Source organism: Azolla caroliniana, unplaced genomic scaffold, assembly GCF_043228905.1.
Source record: "Azolla caroliniana isolate FFs.n. ecotype wild unplaced genomic scaffold, voAzoCaro1.0.p SCAF_20, whole genome shotgun sequence".
NCBI classification, from domain to species: Eukaryota; Viridiplantae; Streptophyta; class Polypodiopsida; order Salviniales; family Salviniaceae; genus Azolla; species Azolla caroliniana.
In genome coordinates this window covers 10,186,772-10,207,514 of record NW_028230455.1, presented here as the reverse complement: position 1 = coordinate 10,207,514, position 20,743 = coordinate 10,186,772, and the positions used below count along the sequence as shown (strand labels likewise).

The 20,743-nt window shown below is 37.0% G+C and overlaps 2 protein-coding genes across 2 annotated transcripts; one reads left to right on the top strand and one right to left on the bottom strand.

Moving 5' to 3' along the window:
* Positions 1 to 6,170: 6,170 nt before the first annotated feature.
* Positions 6,171 to 14,662, top strand: DGK1 (diacylglycerol kinase1). The gene is made up of 8 exons (XM_087335753.1): positions 6,171 to 6,302; positions 7,055 to 8,304; positions 12,087 to 12,462; positions 12,542 to 12,618; positions 12,984 to 13,103; positions 13,197 to 13,358; positions 13,691 to 13,828; positions 14,069 to 14,662. The coding sequence occupies exons 2-8, from the start codon at positions 7,069 to 7,071 to the stop codon at positions 14,216 to 14,218; spliced, it is 2,259 nt and encodes a 752-aa protein (XP_087191879.1). The 5' UTR covers positions 6,171 to 6,302; positions 7,055 to 7,068; the 3' UTR covers positions 14,219 to 14,662.
* Positions 14,663 to 14,833: 171 nt separating this feature from the next.
* LOC147850956 (uncharacterized) lies at positions 14,834 to 19,442 on the bottom strand. The gene is made up of 9 exons (XM_087335417.1): positions 19,306 to 19,442; positions 18,511 to 18,746; positions 17,641 to 17,850; positions 17,015 to 17,128; positions 16,646 to 16,699; positions 16,292 to 16,495; positions 15,778 to 16,005; positions 15,355 to 15,420; positions 14,834 to 15,231 (listed from the first exon to the last, which is right to left on the bottom strand). The coding sequence occupies exons 1-9, from the start codon at positions 19,379 to 19,381 to the stop codon at positions 15,088 to 15,090; spliced, it is 1,332 nt and encodes a 443-aa protein (XP_087191543.1). The 5' UTR covers positions 19,382 to 19,442; the 3' UTR covers positions 14,834 to 15,087.
* Between the last annotated feature and the right edge of the window lie 1,301 nt (positions 19,443 to 20,743).

The window sequence follows — 20,743 nt, the reverse complement described above, 5'->3', positions numbered from 1 at the left end:
AACGGGCTTCATAGAAGCCGCTTGCCAGAACTACGAGGTTCTGGTGGAAGACAAACGGGCAGGAAAGGCCGGAGGGGTCGGTCCCCCGCAGAGGTACGAGACCCGGTTCGGACTGAAACTGACCGGTGCCCGAAAACAATATACTTTTACAACAATAACTTATACCAAAAAATGGAAAATTGATGTGAATTGAATTAAATATAGAGAACGAGGCATCTTGTGAACCCCATTTCAAATTTTGTAATCCGTAGATCATCTATCTTATGTCTTCGCAAATTTTGCCTATAGGCTATTATAAGCTCACCTATGGCTAAGGATATACAACTTAGTATTTTTTACAATTAATAAATCTAATTCAAACGAGATATGGAAAAAGGACAATGTCTATTGTTTTGTCACATCCAAGACAAAGCTCAAATTGATCCTCAAAATCCACTCATTGTTCGCTTTTGCTTGTTTGACTCAAGGAGTGAAGGTGTTTTTTGTGCATTGGTACCTCTTCTTCTCATTGAGACCTTGTCTTTGAACTCCTTCACAAAGTCGTCCATATATTTGGACTTATGATGGAAGTTCATATATTGTCTTGCTCCACGCGTGAAAATCGAATTGGAGTTTCTTTGTCACAAAGCACCTACTCAGATATTGTGTCCTCTTTATCATGTGTCCACATAATATGACCCATCTTCGTCTACATCTAACAAATACTCTAAGAGGTAGTATATGCACTCCTTATGTAGCCAACTCTCTGCTATTGATCCCTCTAGCCATGATATTTGGTGAACAAACCTCTTCAATATGCTCATGAATCACTATACTCAAAACATCCAATAGATACTCATTACACTTGCAAGCCCAATTTCATCAATGAGGTGAATCAAAACAAGTAACAACATAAATATATCAAAAGGTGAGAAGTTTATCTATGACATATAAGCACCTCGAGTCCTATACTGAAGATTTCAACGTCATAATTGAGAGATTGCTCCATCCAAACCATTTTCTAAGTTCAAGATTAGAAGATGCAGACTCCATTCCATTATGAAAGCTCAAACTTATTAATTATGTCCTCATTTCTTGTTATTGATCTCAAAATTTGAGTGTTTATGATGGTTGACATGTAAATGTGTGTTGAATATTCCATTCTCCCATTGTTCATCAACCAGACTAGAGCCACAATCATCAATGCCCCCATTTTGTCCCAAGATAACAAGCTCTTAGTAGTACATCTTTGCTCATCATACCACCATTAGAAAGTCCCATTGTTAGTAGTGGAGCTATTGATACATCTTTTCCACCAGCAGTTGGGCATGTCAATGAGGATATTTTTGTTCCCTTACCCTTTCTTCCCCATAGGCTCCTCTCCTCTAACATAAGATGTTACGATGCATGACATTATGGAATACTATATGATAAAAATTGTCGCATAAGTTCTCACGTGCGTGTGAAAGATGAGGAGACCATAATGACCTAAACCAAGGAAGATGGATTTGTTGTGGAAGAGTTATGAATTATGTTAGTTTGATGGAACCTCCTCAACCTTCCTCAAGTTGTAGCCTCTCGTTCCAATCTATGGATCCTTGTGAACATGCACTAAGTGTGTAGGTAGTATGTTCATACCGGTGACCGTGTGTGCTGATATGTGTTTATATGATTTTGTGCTCAAATATGTAAATGTGAATTGATTTTGTTAATAATGATATCACACGTTCACACTTGCTCAAGCGTTTGCATTTGGATGTTATTTAACTTCTTATTTTTTATGTGCATAGATGTGTGTGTGCATTTGCATTTGCATTTACGTGTATATGTACATTAGTGTATTATGTATAGCATAAAAATTGTCGACGTCTAAGCTAAATAGTGGGAGTAGGCTCACAAGCTTAAATTGATAAGAGTTTTGTAGAGAGATTAATGTTTCAAAGTGACTTGCTACTCAATGCAACACATTAGCCATTTATGCACAATTCAACATATTAGCCCTCTAGCATTCAATCAACATATTATCTTCTCCTCGAAGGAATCTTCCGTCTATCGAGCATTTGAACATGGTGCATCCATCCTCGGTAAGTTCATGCGTTGCAACCACAAGATTGGAGGTGGTATACAACAAAGAGGTGGAGACAATATTTGTGCACTTGAATCTGAATTTGTATTGTACATAAGATAACATTAGATTATTGAACCAATTTAAGATAAGTTTTCACTTGTATAACCGGCAAATTTCCAAATCGGGAAAAATGATCACAAGGCCAATTATTGGACACATTTTCCCAAAGAAGTACATTTAAGTATCAATCCCCACAACAAAATGTATGTCTTCTTCATTATTTATCATGTTAGCTACTTTATTTTATTCTATATTTTATGCTAGATCCCTTGTATCACTAATTATATGTGTTTGTGTTCTAAAATAGGAAGCCATTATGGTTCATGTATGCATCGGTCATACTTCTAAGTTCTCACATGAGAAGAGGCAACATAAAAGGGTTTAAGGCCCAATATGTAACTATAAATTTGTGTTTTAAGATTTTCCTTCATGAAATCTTTTTCTTTTTAGTCCTAATGCAAGTTTTTATTTTTCTAGATGAAAGGTTATGGGACTCAGATATGATAGATGACCAAAACTTGCCTCATACAAAGGCTTTAAATATTTGAGAACCACATATCCCCCATTGAATCCGATGGTAAGTGCATTTTATGAAACACTTCATTTTACAAAGCCCTAATAATACACATTTACATGCTCAAGAAATTCATAGAACCAAAGATGATGTTGAGGTCAAACAAGACGAATGGGTTGGCCAAAGTGTTCTAGATCCAGTTGAGTATATGGTGGAACACTCAAGAGAAGATAATGATAATCCCTCATGGGGTGGTGATGAAGAATTGTCACATTAGTGGAGATAATCTCCATTTTTGTTTCTACTTTGACAACTGTAAATATATGGATGACATATTTATTTTTAATTCATGACACTAATTTATGAAATTTATATTTGACCAAATTTAGTTGTCTTACCCGGTTTTTTCGTTATGAAAAATACGTCGAGAGTGAGTCAGTCGGAGAGCGAGAATGTGAGTGTGAGCTAGAGATAGATAGATAGATTCTATTATCGTCTTAGGATGTCAAATATGACTTATGAGACCAAAAATATTACATTTCACGTGATACATGTGAAAGTGAGTAGTGACTCTCGATGTTCAAGAACTTTACCAATAAGTGTTGCAATCGAGAGTGTATATTGTGGTTATGAGAGAAGTTCGTGCAAGGATTGGGCATGGTTGAAGATGTGTGGAAAGCATGGTTGAATATTATCAAAGGTAGAACATTGTATCAATATGTGATACTTAGACTCTCGAACTTGTTTAGGGCAAATTGTGCATAGTTGACCACTCTCATTACTTGGGCCCTAACGCCCCCGTCTCAGATCACAATGCATGTGAGCTAAGTCGCATGGAAGCAATGGTTTGAATGGCAGATAATGGGATGCGCTCTAACATGTATCGATGTGTACGGTTTCCCCGTTCCACAAAGAATATGGTTTTGTAGTTAGGTGCAACAGGTGTAGTATAATGTGTGAAGTGTGAGCCTCCACATTTGTCCCATGTCATGATACATTGGCGTTGCAAAAAGTTCTCATTTACAAAGGAATCTAGTGATGGATCATGTAGCGAGTGTGTTGCATCCCATCTACCAAACCATCTAGAGAGAGAGAGAGAGGGCAAGAGAGCTAAAGGGAGAGATAGGGTCAATAACAAGAGAGCTTTTCATGGCATCATTATACGACATTTCCAGATACATTGCATTATGACACATGAGTGTCCAGTGTGACGCTCATGTGAAGTTGGTAATTGCATTACACAATGACAATGTTGAAGTAACACAATTAGTGACGTGTTTCAGAGTCGTTAATGTCATGTTTGCAGTAGTGACAATGTTGTGAGTTTCTTACTCGAACTAGCTTGAAATTCTTAGGAGGAGATTGCCATAATTTTGATTGCAATGGAGGAACATGATAGGAGGCATTTTAGTCAAGATGCCAATTAGTAGCTTCACCCATCGTTAGCATAAACTCCTGCTTCAATGGCATTCTCCAAAGTAAGGATGTTCACATCTACTATTAGATCATTCGTGGTAAATTTCGTTGATCGACTAGTTTTGCCAACAAAGGTCGAAGCAACATGGTTCAACTTTGTTGATGGGTGGGGGGTGGAGCCGAGGTTCGAACATGACACAGAGAGAGAGAGAGAGAGAGAGAGAGAGAGAGAGAGAGAGAGAGAGAGAGAGAATAAGAGGGAAAACGACACAATGTTGATGGGGTAACTTCACTATATTCTCCTTTCCTTCATGCCCCATGGGTGGGGTTTAAATAGTACAAGATCTGATCAAGACATTACAAAAACCCGAGTGGGGGTAGTTACACCTACTTACCCCACCTCACACTCACACATTAACATTTCATATTACACCTTACACCTTATACATTACACCATTAACCCTCCCGTACACCTATACAGGTAACAAACTCTTCCACTAATTTGCCTCAATCCTCGGGTTGCCTAGGTTTTTGATCTTTGTATTGTCGCACTCGCTTCAAGAGTTGATCACCATGAGCATAGAGTCTCGACGTAGTCGATCATGTGTCAAATGAGGGTAGTTAGGCCTCATATTTATAGCCAGACCTAAGGCCCCCATGCAAGTTCACACTTGGCCTTAATGGGTTGTCTCAATCCCAAGGATTAAAAGTAATCATTCCCTTATTTACACTCTTGTTTAACCCTAACACTTTATCCATGTGTATAGAATACTACGGTACAATCTTACCACTGGATATTATATGGCCATGCTCGTAACACCCATGAGACCAAAAATATTACATTTCACGTGATACATGTGAAAGTGAGTAGTGACTCTCAATGTTCAAGAACTTTACTAATGAATGTTGCAATTGAGAGTGCACATTGTGGTTGTGAGAGAAATTCGTGCTAGTTTAGGGCAAAGTGTGCATAGTCGAGCACTATTATCACTTGTGCCCCAAATGCTTCGTCTTATATCGCAATGCATGTGAGGTAAGTCACGTGGAAGCAATGGTTTGAATTACAGACAATAGGATGGGCTCTAACATGTATCGACGTGTACAGTTTCCCGTTCTACAAAGAATATGGTTTTGTAGTTAGATGCAACATGTGTAGTATAATGTATGAAGCGTGCGCCTCCACATTTGTCCCATGTCATGATACATTGATGTTGCAAAAAGGCCTCATTTACAGAGAAATCTCTAAGTGATGCATCATGAAGCAAGTGTGTTGCATCCCATCTACCCAACCAATTTTCCATATCTTGCATCCCATCTACAATTTTTTCTTTCTTTCAATGCGTCTTTTGAATCTTTTTACTTGCTTCCCATACAATTCTAGGAAGTCGATCTGATGGACTTTTTTCGAACCTTAAAACACGTATTCAATAATCCTTTCCATGGTTGTTATAGCTGAATCAAATATATACATATATACATGCATGCATGCACACATACATACATACATACATACATACATACATACATACATATATACATACATACATACATATATACATACATACATACACACACACATACATACATACATACATACATATGCATACATACACGCATATATATACATACATACATACATACATACATACATACATACACACACACACACACACACACATACATACATACATACATACATACATACATACATATGCATACATACACGCACACACACACACACACGCATACATACATATACATACATATACATACGTACGTACGTACCTACATACACACATACATACATATACATACAAATTTAATACAATACAATACATACATACAATGCATACATACATTACATACATATATGATATATCATTATAAATTTATATGTATGGGCTAGCGTTCTTCTTCTTCTTCTTCTTCTTGTTTGCTGCTTTTTTCTTATATAGTTTGTTAGTTTATGTATTAAACCTTTCCTTGCCTTCTGTTCACAAGAGATCTTGATTCAGATTTTCCCTTCGGCGCGAGGAACACATGAATATGATCTCTGTATTCTGTGCTCCCTCTCCCCATCTGCTACCTTTCCATCGCCACTCGTTATGCATTATTTATTAGCAGATGTCGGAGACTATGAAGAACAGGCCAAGATTTACGTGCTGAGGACAATGGATTATTTTAAGAAGCAAGATCCGGTTTTTCCTTTTCCTGGGGCTTCATTTCTGCTCATGAAATTCTTCATCTCTCTATTTTTCTGATCAGGTACATATTTGATTTGTTTGCGTTCAACCGTTATTTCTTATGTATATGTATACGTAAGAAGAAGAACTCGGCCTTTTCTCGGTTCAAATCTTGATATACCCGTGAATGTATTCACGCACAATGAGCTCATCTGATGCTCTGGATTTGGCTGTGGAGTTCTTCACGTGTGTTTGTGTGTGTGTGTGTGTATTGATTTTGAAAATGCCATTCTTTTTTCTTAATTATTCTGAAATACCCTGAGAACCAATAGATATAATTAAGTAGCCGGTTATCTAAAGAATTCACAGATTATTGTCAAGATTTGGATGGTAATTAACTGATTATCATTTGAGTAATGTGCAGATTAAGTAATGAGTTGTTGATTAAGTTGATTAATTGGCGAAATAGATAATGTTCAACTAATATAATTGATTAATCAAGTAATGTTATCTCTAATGAATCGATTAATCAAGACCAACAAATCAAATTGTGTCCAAATCCTGACTAATCAGCATAAAGCGTCTGTTAATGAACATTGATATTTTTGTGGCGTGTTGTGTAATTACAGTCCGAATCTTGATTCAACATTGTATTCCTTATATGGCATACTACTTTGTTAAGCCTGTTAGTGACCAGTTATTCATTAAGGAAAACTGTGGCATTTCTGGGAATCACTTAAAAGGAGTGACATTTAACAGACACGAAAACAATTTACTGAATTTTTTGCAAATGTAATGAAATTAAGATTATGCCTACTTTATATGTGTATGTAGGGAGGTAATTCTGGATGGAAAATCCTTATATAAGGTTCTTGTATCCACCTTCATTTAATGAAGCATATGGATTCTTTCGCATAGCGATCCATAGATTCATCGAGGCTCCAGCATGGTTCACTACAGTGCTTGTGGGCATCTTTACCTTCTCTGTATTGATGCTTCAATTGCAAAGAAGAGCTTCTATTCATTGGATTAAGTTTGCATATGCAAAGCATAGATCAAGCTCTGGTGGCATCTCATCAATACGTCATAAATGGACGCAAGAATCGACACAAAAGACTGGCAGCTCTTCCACCTGTTGTGTTTGCTTAGAGTCTCTTATACCATCCCAGACACTTTCAACCTCCATGTCGGCAATATGTCGATGCTCTATATGCGGTCTTGGAGCTCACCTGAGTTGCTCTAAGAGTGCCCATCAAGATTGTAAGAATGTTGCTTTAGCTGGGAAATGTAAGTTTCTCAAGCACCAATGGATCGAGAAATGGGATGATAAAGAAGACGAACCTAATGTTTGCATGATTTGTAATGAGCCTTGCACGGGTTTTTTTCTTGCTCCGGCTGCTGTTTGGCAATGTGTATGGTGCCAAAGACAAGTTCACGTTGGTTGTCATTCTGTTCCCCAGCGAGAGACTGATGATTTATGCGATCTTGGTGCTTTTAAGAGGCTTATTGTATCTCCTCTCTCTGTGAAGGATACATTAGATAAGAATATCGGTGGAGGATTTTTCAGCTCAATCACGCATGGTGCTACTGAGATTGCATCAACTGTGCGACAAATAAGTAAAAGAGGAGGAAAAAGCAAACCTCGGAAATCTCAATCTAGCACTTTGAGTAGTTCTTCCAATACCAGTGGAGTGCCTTCTCATTGTTCAGATTTGAATGTTGAGGCAGTTGGTGATACTGTAGATTCAGTTAATGCTAAATCAGATGCTGATGCTCATTCTAAACTCAACAGTACTCTCGATGGATCTCAAAGAGAGGGTAAATCGTCAGTTGATAATCAAGCTGAGAATGGTCTTCAGAGAGAGGGCAAATCTCAATTGACAGTTGACAATCAAAATGAGCAGACACCACGTGTTGAGTCGAGTGGAAACTTGAATCAGGAGGCTGAGAAATGTTCTAGATATGCATTGGTAGATATTTCTTCCGATGCCAGACCTTTACTTGTTTTTGTGAACAAAAAGAGTGGAGCTCAACTTGGGGGAACACTGAAGAGACAACTAAATATGCTTTTGAATCCTATTCAGGTTGGAGAATGTTTATATTTTTATTTCATTCATCTATTGCAATGTAAAAATGGTAAACTTTTATTTCATATTGATGAGAAAGCAAGATAGGTACATTATATATTAATGTTTAGAGGAAGCCATGTTAAAATGAGATTTTCTGTGATACCTTATGTAAAAACAAGGACCATATAACAGGATAATTATGGTATCTAGTAGGAGTGTCAAAGAGCCTGCTAATTGTTGATTCATCTTGAATAGTGCCAATTATCATTATGGGATGCTCCTTAGTTATTTGTGCATTGCACACTATCCTATACATACTTTCACCTTCACCATGCCGCTGAACACAATGCTATAAAAAAGTTAGGTAATGGAGGCTTGCATGGCACAGTTGAAAAATGATAACATATCTTTGATGTTTGGCTTGGTCTCGTGGCCAGAAAGCATATTCTCTTCAGTGTTGGTTCTTCACAATGGTTTATCTTCCTCAAGTAGGAATAGGGTCACCCATTGTTCTTTGTGTATGGATAATGGAATAGGTAGGGCCTAGTGTTTTGGTCCATATGTCTGATACTACAGAAAATCAGGAATATTTTCAAATCATATACATATCTTTTATGGCTTTACATATTATGTCCAGCATGTCAGTGAATTATCTCCCACTTGTAGTCAGTACTTGTGGAAAATACGTCTGTGAAGCAATTTTCGTTTGCAAATATGCTGGTTTGTTGTTCTCTTCGTTCATGAACTTGTGATATCAATTGCCCATCCAGAGAAAGGTGGTGGTGACCAACTTTTGGAGAATATATCAGAGTAGAGGAGTATGTACTTTACTGGAGCTTCACTGTCTTAGTCTTGTCAGAGGCCATTTGGTTCTCTTGTATATTTGATAATGGTTATCTTCCACTGTAAAACCTGTGAGAATACCTCATTAGTTGAATAGAGCTTCATTCCTTGGAACACAGCTTCAGCTTTGTACAATGATGATCTGCAGGGGACTAAAATAACCCATGGGACCTTGAAGCTTTTACAAAGTACTCTCTGCAGCACTAATGTGAGGAAACTAAGAACCAAACAGAAGTGATATAAAAAATCAAATGCACTATCTAATTGTAACTGGGAATCAAAGTGTAAGTGAGCTCTGCTCAGAACTCTACTTAACATGGAAAAAGATACCCAAAGCTACAGGTGAAGGGTCTGTCCTCTTTATGAGTTCTTGAAATGCAGTGCACTACCCATGTCTTAATGCTTGAAAAAGCCTCCAGGTGAAGGGGGTGTCCTCTTTATGAGTTCTTGAAATGCAGTGCACTACCTATGTTGTAACTGATGAAAAGCCTCTCTAATTTCAGTGTATTTCATGTACAAGAGTGCTGCATGTACTTCTATCTCAGGCTGGTTAAGACTGCACAGGTTAACATTCTCTTCTTTCTCCTTAGTATTTTTCCAGCCACACATCTCTATTTTCAGCATGGAAGAACATTTAGCATCAGCATGGTACACTATAGTGTCTCAACGTGTTATGTAAACTGTCATTTTTTGCCTTCAGTTTTTTTCTCTAGCTTACTTTTATTTTGCATCTACTATTTTCCCATTGCAAAGACAGTCACATATGGAGTTTTACAAGTTAATATATATGTTGTAGGCACGTGGAATCCTATATTTGTTAACAACTACACGTGTAAAAGGTGGATTGTTTGCAATGATTAGGAAGCATGTTACCCAAATTTGTGAGCCACACTAGCATAATGGCACGTTGTACCCTGTTGGACATGGATGTCTGAATGTGGGTCTGGCCTAAGCTTTCCGTCACTTGTAATATACTCAATATTGAGGATTATGTGATGCTATCGTATTAATACATTGACCTAGGTAATACGTTGGTCTAATTGCCTGGTTGGGCAAAACATCCATCCATTCTTGTGCTGAGGGGTCTGCCCATTTGAGTGTTTCAGAGCAAAGATTAAGCTGCCTTCTCATTTTAGAGTTTCATGATGGTGACCCATATGTATCTTTGGCCTCTGTCAAATTTGCAAATGATTACTACGATGTTTATTACTTTCTCATACATAATGGAGACTCCGTCTTGTCCTCTTGTACATGCACCTTGGTAATTCCTAATGTTTGGCATCCATCTAGAGCATGACGCATATCTTTCAATTTGTGGGAGATGCCATGTATCATGCTCCCATGATTTCTAAAAAGAGAGTCTACATCAACATTCTGTATTACCTTGTTTAGTCTGTCAACTTTCTTCCAAAGGAAGCCTTCACAGTTTCAGCTTGTAACATGTAGTGTGCTGGTCCGAGGCGTTCAGATTTTCCTATGCAATATTTTTCAGCTTTATTGCCTCATAAGCCTATCTAATGACAGTTTGGATCATGTATAGTGCATTCGGAAACATTGCAACACTACAAAGAAACTGCTTTACATGTCAGTCTTGAAAACATAGAAAATTTGATGCAGGCACATGTATGATGTTTACTATAAAGTTTGAAGTTTGCAGGACCAAGAAGACTGGTTAAGGTCAACAAGGTCATTGGACATCTTGGGCTGATAACATGAGCATAGATTTTTCTCTGCAAAGCGTGTCAGGCCTGTTCTTCTGTTAGAGCTTTGCGAGACGGTGATGGTATTATTCAAATTAATCTGGAGGTGATGCCCTAGCTACCGAGTATTGTGCAGGTTTTTAATACTGGTTTTCTTATAGCAGTGTCCCCTATACCTGTGTCCATGCTTTCCCAACATCAAGTATGGCCAACAGTGTATTCAGTTATTTTCCAAACTATTCACCCAAGGGAGAAGTCTTGAGCAGGACATGTAGCTTCACCAATCAAACAGATTGATGATTCATGTTCTGAGGTTAGATTGCCTTGCTAGACAAAATTGCTTTTGTATTGGGATACTTTATACAGGTCATATGCCCGACTCTTTGTGTGCAGGCTGATCATGCTTGTCCCTGACGAGAGTGATCCTTGAAATTACAAAACGGACTGATAACTTCCATTCAGGATGCAACTTATAAAATCCAAACTAGGATGCTTAGTATCCACTTGTGATCATTGTTGATCGACATCATGCACAACTTCCTCGAAGGTTTTGGGATAATGTAGTCACCATATATGAGATGAGCCTCTTGATTATTGGACGAGGTCCTTGGCTTACTTGTTTTTCTCCAGAAAGTACTGACATGTGATTTTAGCTGGTATCTAACTAGCTTTTCCTTGGCTTAATGGGCTAAAAGGATGAAGTTGTCTGATTATACATAATCGTTGGAATTTGGTTTCAAACATGAAATGAAACATCCAAACAGGCACATCTGACAAGGAGTTTTTCAAAACAAATGACCAATTTAAAAAATATAATTATATCTATCTTTTAGACACCTACATTCGCTAGACTATATGAATGTTAGGATGAGGATCTTCTATGCATTTTTCGTGCATGTATCTAGATTATTTAACACAATGTGAAATGTTTGAATCCACCTCAGCATTCACACAACATACCAATTGTTATGTCTTTGATATTAACATCTTTTCCGAGGTTGTTGGAGGTGACCATATGTATGTGGTACTCTAAAATCTTTGGTGATAGTTTATGTAACAAGTGTATTGCAGCCGATTAGCATTCCATATTAATTAGAAAGTTCAGCTTTGAATATATGAAAAAGAGCCTGCATAGTTTATAAATTAATATACTAATTTTTTGAAGATTAAATTTTCACAATCTGTAAATCCAAGAGTTTACTGAGTCTCTATTGAGCTTACAGAACATCAATTTCTACTTTTTGAAACTAACAGGTTTTTGAAATAAGTGCAACTGAAGGTCCAGAAGTAGGGTTAGAATTCTTCAAAAATGTATCGCATTTTAGGGTTCTTGTATGCGGTGGCGATGGCTCTGTTGGTTGGGTGCTTGATGCGATTGAAAAACAAAACTACGATTCTCCCCCTCCTGTTGCTATTCTCCCTATAGGAACCGGAAATGATCTTGCAAGGGTTCTCTCGTGGGGTGGGGGTTATGGAGTTGTGAAGAGGAAAGGTGGGCTATCAATGGTATTGACCCAAATTGATCATGCTGCAGTGACGGTGCTGGATAGATGGAAGGTAATGATTACTGATAAAAGCTCCAATAACAACATAGAATCCAGAAGGAAGAAGGGTATGAACAATTACCTAGGTAATGCTTCCTGTATTGTTGACGTCCCTCAAATTTAAGCTTCATGAACTGGGGCTCAACATTTTTGCAAAACATTCAGGTATTGGATGTGATGCAAAGGTCGCGCTGGACATCCATTTATTGCGAGAAGAGAATCCAGAGAGGTTCTACAGTCAAGTAAGTTAGAAGATTGATGAGCGTTCGTGTTAAGAGTAACTAAGAAAATTAATCACAATGTTATCATGATTGGACCGCACAACTAGTTACTGTACAGATGCATTAAATTATATGAATTGTCTTATACATGAGGGATTGTTCTGTTCCATAGACCTGGAACTTGCTATACATGATATCCATTTTAATCTTAATGAATCTAGTACTAGATTCGATGCTCAGGTGCAGGAGACTACAGTGGTTTTGCATATAGATATGCTGCCATCATATAAGCACGTGATCGTAGTAGGTCATATAGCTTAGATTATCCAAATAGTAAACATCTTACATTTGCCATTTATTGATGCTAACCTTTCATCTCAAAATAGTTCATGAACAAAATGCTTTATGCCAAGGAAGGTGCTAAAGACATTTTGGATAGAGCATGTGCTAACTTGCCAAAGCATCTTCACTTGTATGTCGACGGGTCAGAAGTACCGATACTGGAGGTAATACTTGCAACCATAAACATTTGGCTTTGTATTTAACCATGTAAGTGTCTTTTCAGTGACCACAGCAAATTACGTTTATATCATCCACAGGATCTCGAGGGTATTGTTGTGATAAACATTCCAAGCTACATGGGAGGTGTTGATTTATGGCAGAATGAAGATTATCTGGGTGATTTTCTTCCACAGTCGATGCATGATAAACGTCTTGAAGTTATTGGGATTTGTGGAACATGGCATTTAGGCAAACTCCAGGTATACACTCTTTATTTTTCTTGTAATAGGGATGTTGCCATTTGTGGCAGCCATGGATAAAATTAGGGCTGAATTTTTCCCAGATCACTATATGTTAAGGTTTTGGAAACTCTAGGATATTCTTATGATGACAGTTTCAGAAAGAATCCCCAGATTTACAAAATTTTGAATAATTTACTAGTAATATTCGGCAAAAAAAGCTAAAATATATATGAAACGCTGGAACTGTTGGGGATTCATATGTTAAAAATTTGCCTGCATACTTTTGCTTTGTAAATCTTTGGGAGTTCTTCATTCTTTTGTCATGGATTATATGTCCTTGATTAATACAGATGGGATTTTCAAGTCCACGGAGACTTGGTCAAGGTCAGGTCATCCAAATCCACATAGATAATGCTTTTCCTGTCCAAATTGATGGAGAGCCATGGATTCAAGAACCTGGTATCCTTGAGATTACTCATCATGGACAGGTATAGGAAGAAATTAATAATCCTTTCAATGCTTGCTCTTTTGAGTCTTTGTTTGTTTAAAAGTAACAGATATTTAATCTATACAGTATATATAATCCTGTAGACAGTTCAAAAAATATCAGAATCTTGATGAATATTGAATCTATCAAATAATCCTTTAGATGGGTGCTCTCTTTGAATTATGACAGTTCAAAAGAAAAGAAAATTTCTTGATGAATGTTGTAATCAATGGATGTAAAGGTATTCATGTTGAAGAGGACTGCAGAGGAACCATTACAACATGCAGCAGCAATCATGGCAGATGTATTGGAAGATGCTGAGAGCAAAGGTGTTCTTAGTGCTGCACAGAAACGAGCACTTCTGCAAGAAGTCGCTTTGCGTCTTTCATAAGAGGAAAACCCAAAAAATGCTATGTAACACTAGTCAAGAGAAACTTTGTTTCTCAAGAAATATATATGCTGAAGTAAAATGCTTTCCTGCCTCATGTAGATAATTTTTACTTGGATATACTTCGGCTTTGATAAGAAGTCTCAGTTCCTGGAGTGCTCTATATGATCCAAAGAACATAAGTTTTCTATACTGTCAAACTTTCTGCCCACATTGCAGATAATCTGGATGTAATACTTGCATTGTTCAACCATGCATCCACATATAAGTAACACACTGTTCGTGATTCCAAATACTTGATCCATGGAAATTATGAAATGACAATTTATATCATTTCATAAAAAAATGGGAAAATCTAGGTTCCACAAGATTCAACTCATGTATAAACATTACTCATTCTGGAAGTAGCTTGAAATCTTATTTGGTTCTTGAGACCAAAATTCTTGATGTAAAGAGTAGTTGAACAAGCTAAAGAAGCCTTTGAATATGTTTATGTAAAGTAGCACAGAGTACAGTCTTTCTTTGGAGCAAGGATTAACATTTCAAATTAACCCATACATGTGATTGTGTCATACTGGAAGATTTTTCCCACATACACATACCAAGAAATAGTTATTATGGAACATGTTGAAGTTTAACTTACATATTAACAAAAAGTTTACCATTAGTAACAAACAAATGTCCACTACTAAAATTATCACAAGAATACTCTTTGCAAACTAGTATAGTTTCATGAAAGTACTCCTTTCCTCACAAATTTTTCCGTTCCATGCAGTGACACGGTAATGGTACACAATTTATTTTCAGTATACAAAGTGTTCCCGTGTCCCAGCCTACTTGACATTAACATTTCTATCAACTTGATGTATGTCTCATGTTCGTGGACTTTTATCATCTTGAGATGATCCAAGTTTTTTCTCATAGTTCTCTCGTATCATTATGCTTGTTCTATGAAATTTTGCATAATGTTCCTTAGCCTTCTCAGCTTTCATTTCATCATTCCATTGTTGGACTCCCTAGTCATGTTATAATGTAAAATGCGTCAAATTACTTGCAACATTTAACTATAAAATAGTATATTGTATTGATCATAAACTCTAACATTCTAATACTATGCTAAATGGATAGAATATATTTACTTGTAGTATTTGGACTAGTTTTTGCTCAAGCTGCAACAACATTCTCTTTACTTGTTCATTCTCACTCTGTCAATTTCATGAAATGTAAGAAGATAAAAACTTATATACATACAAGGTTATGTATATAGTGAAAATGCATGTATATGTACATTCATTTATGTCCCTGATGTATAACCATCCATCCATTTATAATTGAATGTGCACACATAAACATATGTGTTTGAGTTATAGAGTTGGCATGCACACAGACATACACATACATCCATGCATGCACATACACAATGACCCTGTTTTTACATGAGACAATATAAACAAGCAAACTCTGGATGGACTAGATTCTCCTATGTAGGCCAATTACAAAATACTTAGAATAGTAATGAACCCAAAGATTTTGAATAACTTTACACAAATCTTTCCGCTCACATTGTATAATCTTCCTTCTTGGATCTTATCAATAAGCTTTTGTAATCCTTTGACCATCTTGAAAAGCTTATGTTTCACACCTACTTCCCTATGACCTTTTGTAACTGTATTGTTTGCAATACTGTTGGGCTTGCAAGAAGTCTTGGCATCCGTTTGTGCCTCTTCTCTTTTAGTGTCCGATGGCTTGCAAATCTTCCTTCTTAATTTGATCACTTTCTCATGCAAATTCTATGAAATCAAATCAGAGAAGAAACATTTCAGTTACATTTGGTTTCTTGTGACACGATTATATTTCACCATCTTTACAGAATTCAAAATGAAACCAATCCTCTATTCTTGTATCAGAATATCATCATGTCATGATCTTATTATTGCGTCTGATATGTTTTTTATCATTCCTGCTTAAGGGGAAATAGTAGTGGAAAGTGATTTGTAAAGCCACATTTTTACAACCAAACATTATAAAGAGCATCACATGACCTCAAACAATTATAAATCTCGTATATGTAAATACCTTTGAAGATGTAGAGCCATCCTTGAGCTTTTCCACCATCTCCTTTAATTCATTAATATAATAGCTCATGTAAAGTTTTTTTCTTTCTTCTTCAATTAAGTGTAAGTAGAGCTCCTTCATATTCTTCGTTCGAAACTTTGTGGTGATATTTGCTATAGCTTCCTCCAATTCAAGTATAGTTTTGTTATTCTTGCTTTTGCTAGACTATATGGTCACAAAATTCAAATCAATTTGCTGATAACTCTCTCAAATCCTAACTAAAGTGAGTTCAATTTGTGCACACCATTTATATATCATTAGCAAAGTTTTGATTGGTTATGTCACCAGAATGTCTTATAGGTAAGAAATCAGAACCTTTACAAAGAGAAGATGGTATCGAACTCCAGGAGGGAAGTTTTCCTTAAGAAGCTATATATTGGTAGCCAAGAAAAATAGTCAGTACTATACCATTCAACAAATATATTTTCAGATAATGCATGAATAGAAAAGAAAATTAGATTATGAAATAAGAATAATTTTCCTATGGAAAACTTTTAGACTATTTGACATGAGATGAGATAAGAAACCACCCTAACTCGTCCCGAATTCCTTTCAGAGAAAAGAGATGAGTTTGTCGTGTTCTCACTAATGATTGATTCCTCTTTCAAAGAGTATGAGAATCATACATGCAGCGACAATAAGCACAATACATCATTATTTCCTTTATAAGGGACTCATACCTACTTGGTGAAGTTTTCCTCGAGCTAATTCGCGTGTTCGTGTCGCATCATGGTACATAAACGTGAGCTCATCAAACTCTTGATGCTTCTTTGCAACATTTCTTGCCATAGTATCTACCTATTCGATTATAAGATAAATGTGCAGTGAATCATGATGTGTATAACATCCTCCTTTATGCACATAAATAGGAAATATGGTTTAAATCACATTATCAATATGCTATGTGTTATTCCTTTATCCTACATACATACACTCATGTAGAATGTACATTACATGCGTATGTACATATAGACATAGACATACATACACACAGAAATACATACATACATACATACATACGCATACAGACCCCAATATGTAAATATTAATATATGTATCTTAAACACACATATTGTAAGAGAGATATATAATACATACATCTACATACACATACACTGCCCTATATTTTAGTATTAAAATATGAATCTTATAGACACATGGCCAGAGACATGTGCATAATACATACATACAGACACATGCATGTATTCTTTCACACATATAGCACACCCCTATATATAAAGATAAAGGATTATGAATTTCCAAGACACATAATGTCACTAAAATTATGCAAATTGTATGGTCATTCATACTTTGGCATCGAAGATGGTACGTTCATCGAGCATAGGCTTGAGCATTTTTTGATATTTCGAGTCCATGTCACGAGCCTTTCTAAGTTGAGACTTCAACTCTTGAACTTGGGATGAAAGCTCCTTATACTTGCACAGAGGTGGGCTCTTTTGATCCAGTACATCTTGAGCATCGATTTCTGCCATCTCCGCCTCTGTTTTACACTCTGCCAACTAATAGAGAAAATAGAAATGGGGTTATATATATAAACCTCTCTTTCTTTCTCACTTTAGTGTATTTATTATTAACCCATGCACATTGGTCAAATCTGTCTCTTTCTCTCTCTAGAAGAAAGAATTTGCTGATTGTGTCATCAGCGAATGGAATCTGAAGAACACTATGTTTTTTTACTGTTTTTCATTAAATAAGAGGGAGATATGATTGCCTCTTTAACCATTGCTTTATGTCCACTACACAAAGTAATGGAATATGAGAACCAACTGTGCTTGGGGCTGTTCTTGCTAGAACTCAAGTGATATGAGGAGAAGTTGTTGGACAACAAATACAACAACGCAAGCTCATCAACAAAGAACAATCACAACTTCTTTAGCCCCATCACTCCCACTCATGCTACAAGTCAAATCAACAGTAGAACCAAGCTTGAAATCAGCTAAAACAAGGACATGTCACATATAACCAATGTGTACTGTATTCTAGGAAGTAGCGATGGAGAGCGCACATGTCTAAGCAAAAGTATTGTCGACAAACCAATCGTTACATGTTGTAGGGGGCATCGAATTTATCTAGTATGGTCAATAAACAAGTATCAACAAGGATATAAAAAACAAGGAGAACAAGATAAGAGTGTAGTTGTGTAGCATGGCAACACTTACAAGCTTTCTTTTGGTTTTCCCCTCCTCGAGGAGGCGATTATGGAGGTCTTTGAGACACGCCACACGTTTCTGCATTCGGACAAGGTCATTGGCTCCGAGTGCATTACGCTCCTTCTCTCGTAACGCCGCCAATGTGGCCCGAAGTTGTCGGTTCCGTAGCTTGGCAGCCACAATCGCGCCATTGTTTCTTTGAACCTTGATTTGTGAAGCTCTTAGGTAGAATCTCTTGCTCAGACCTGAACAAAAAATTGAACATCTTTTCGTTCACACACATCAAACAAATTAAGTACTTTTCCGAATATTAATGTGCATAGTTTATTGCTCCCATTTTGCTCATTTGGAGATCATTTTGGTCATATCTAATGTAGCATTCTGCGACCATCACACATTTCTGTTAATTTGTTTTGTCTTAACTTCCTTGGCTCTGCCTTAGGATTAAGTCCATCGCCCATTTTTGTTTTAAAGTTCTTTCTTGCCATCAGATTTCTACGTTACTTTGTGATTATTATTCCATTTTGTTCCTATTAAAAGATCCAATCTGCATGTTTATTTGGTCATTAAAAAGAGAAGATAAACAGCATCCCATTGGGGTTCAGGTAATACTGAGATTTATCTTCATGGTATGCATATACATATACATGTACAAATGACCATTTGCCACCATCTGCCGCTTCTTCTTCTTCTTCTTATTTAGGCTAAAGTTTATTGATTTTTATGATTTTGAGGAATCATTGAAGTGCCGATTAATAATGGATGATGATGAATGATGATGGATGGATGGATGTGGGGTCTTACTCAAGCGATGGATCTTCCTCTTCACATCCTCTGAGTACTCATAAGCCTCCTGCTCGTCTCGCCTGGTCTTGTCCATGGATCAACACAGAAGATGCAGAGAAGAACGGATTTGGGGGGAAGACGGCGAGAGACAGCAGATTGATTGATTGATTGATTGATTGATTAGGGGAGAGGGAGGGAGAAGGGAGATGCAAAGAGGGGTGATTCAAATGGGCGCCTCTGCCTGCCTGCCTATTCAATCAGATTTACTCTGTTCCTCAGGTTTCTGGAATATTTCTCGCAAAATGCCCCTCCCCTGCCTCTCTGGGGCCTCCAAATTTTCCATATTTCCTGGAATACCCCTATCTCTATATCTACCTTCCCCTTTTAGAATATGTCCAAGAATAGCAGCCTCTATCTCCCCTCTTTAGATATATATAAAACAAATTACCCCCCCCCCCTACGTGTCTCACCTTTCAATTATTTTACCCAAATACCCCCCAAAGCTATCACCGGCCTATCGGCATCATTACCACATTTTTCGTTTGTGATGTGGTAGTTAATAATATGGAAAAGTACCAGGATACCCCTCTGGAAGTTCGTCTATTTACCAGAATACACTTCCAAGGGTATTTTTTTGGACATAGGGGTAGTTTGGTAAATTTGGAACTTCCAAGGGTATCCTGGTACTTTTCCCTTAATAATACCTCTATAAATCGGTGGTGCCGCTTTTCGGGTGAAAAAACAAAAAAATGCTCGCCTTCATTTGTCTAGCTGCATGTTCTGGTTTTTCTCTTTATTGAGATTGTCTGGCCACAAATCTGTCTTGAAGGGTGAACCAGCGTCCGATCAAACATTGCTCAAAGAATTCCTACTTGATTCGTAGCAATGCTTTTTTGTGTTGTTTCATTCATGAAAAAACGAATCCGATTTGATAAAGCCAAACGGATATTTTTTGGGGAACACTTTCCATTCGAAAATACCTCTTGCCGGTTGAGATATTAGTTTGCGTTACTCCTTTTTTACATACATAAATATCGCTATTCTTCTCTCTGTTGTTTCATGCATGAAAGGGAATCTCAGTTGATGAGGGAACATTGCTTCTTCTTTTTTGTAACATCCTCAGTCAAAATGTTAACCTTTTTCTCGAGATCTTGGAAGGTATCAATCACTTTTACGTGTATGAAATTCACAAAAAAGTTATTTGGAGTTTAAACATTTCTTGAGATATTCATGGTTATGGTATATTTGGCATACATGAAATGAATTTGTCTTTGATGCCCAATACGGGGTGCAAAGATATATCCAATGGTTGAATGATAGATTGCTCTAGAAATTCTCATTGTTGGATTTTTTTTTTGGATTGCTTCAATGCATGTTAGCAGACAAAATCACGGTTGCCTTACTACTCTCGATTAACTTATCTTAGACCACAGTTATCCAAATGTTGGTAAAGAGC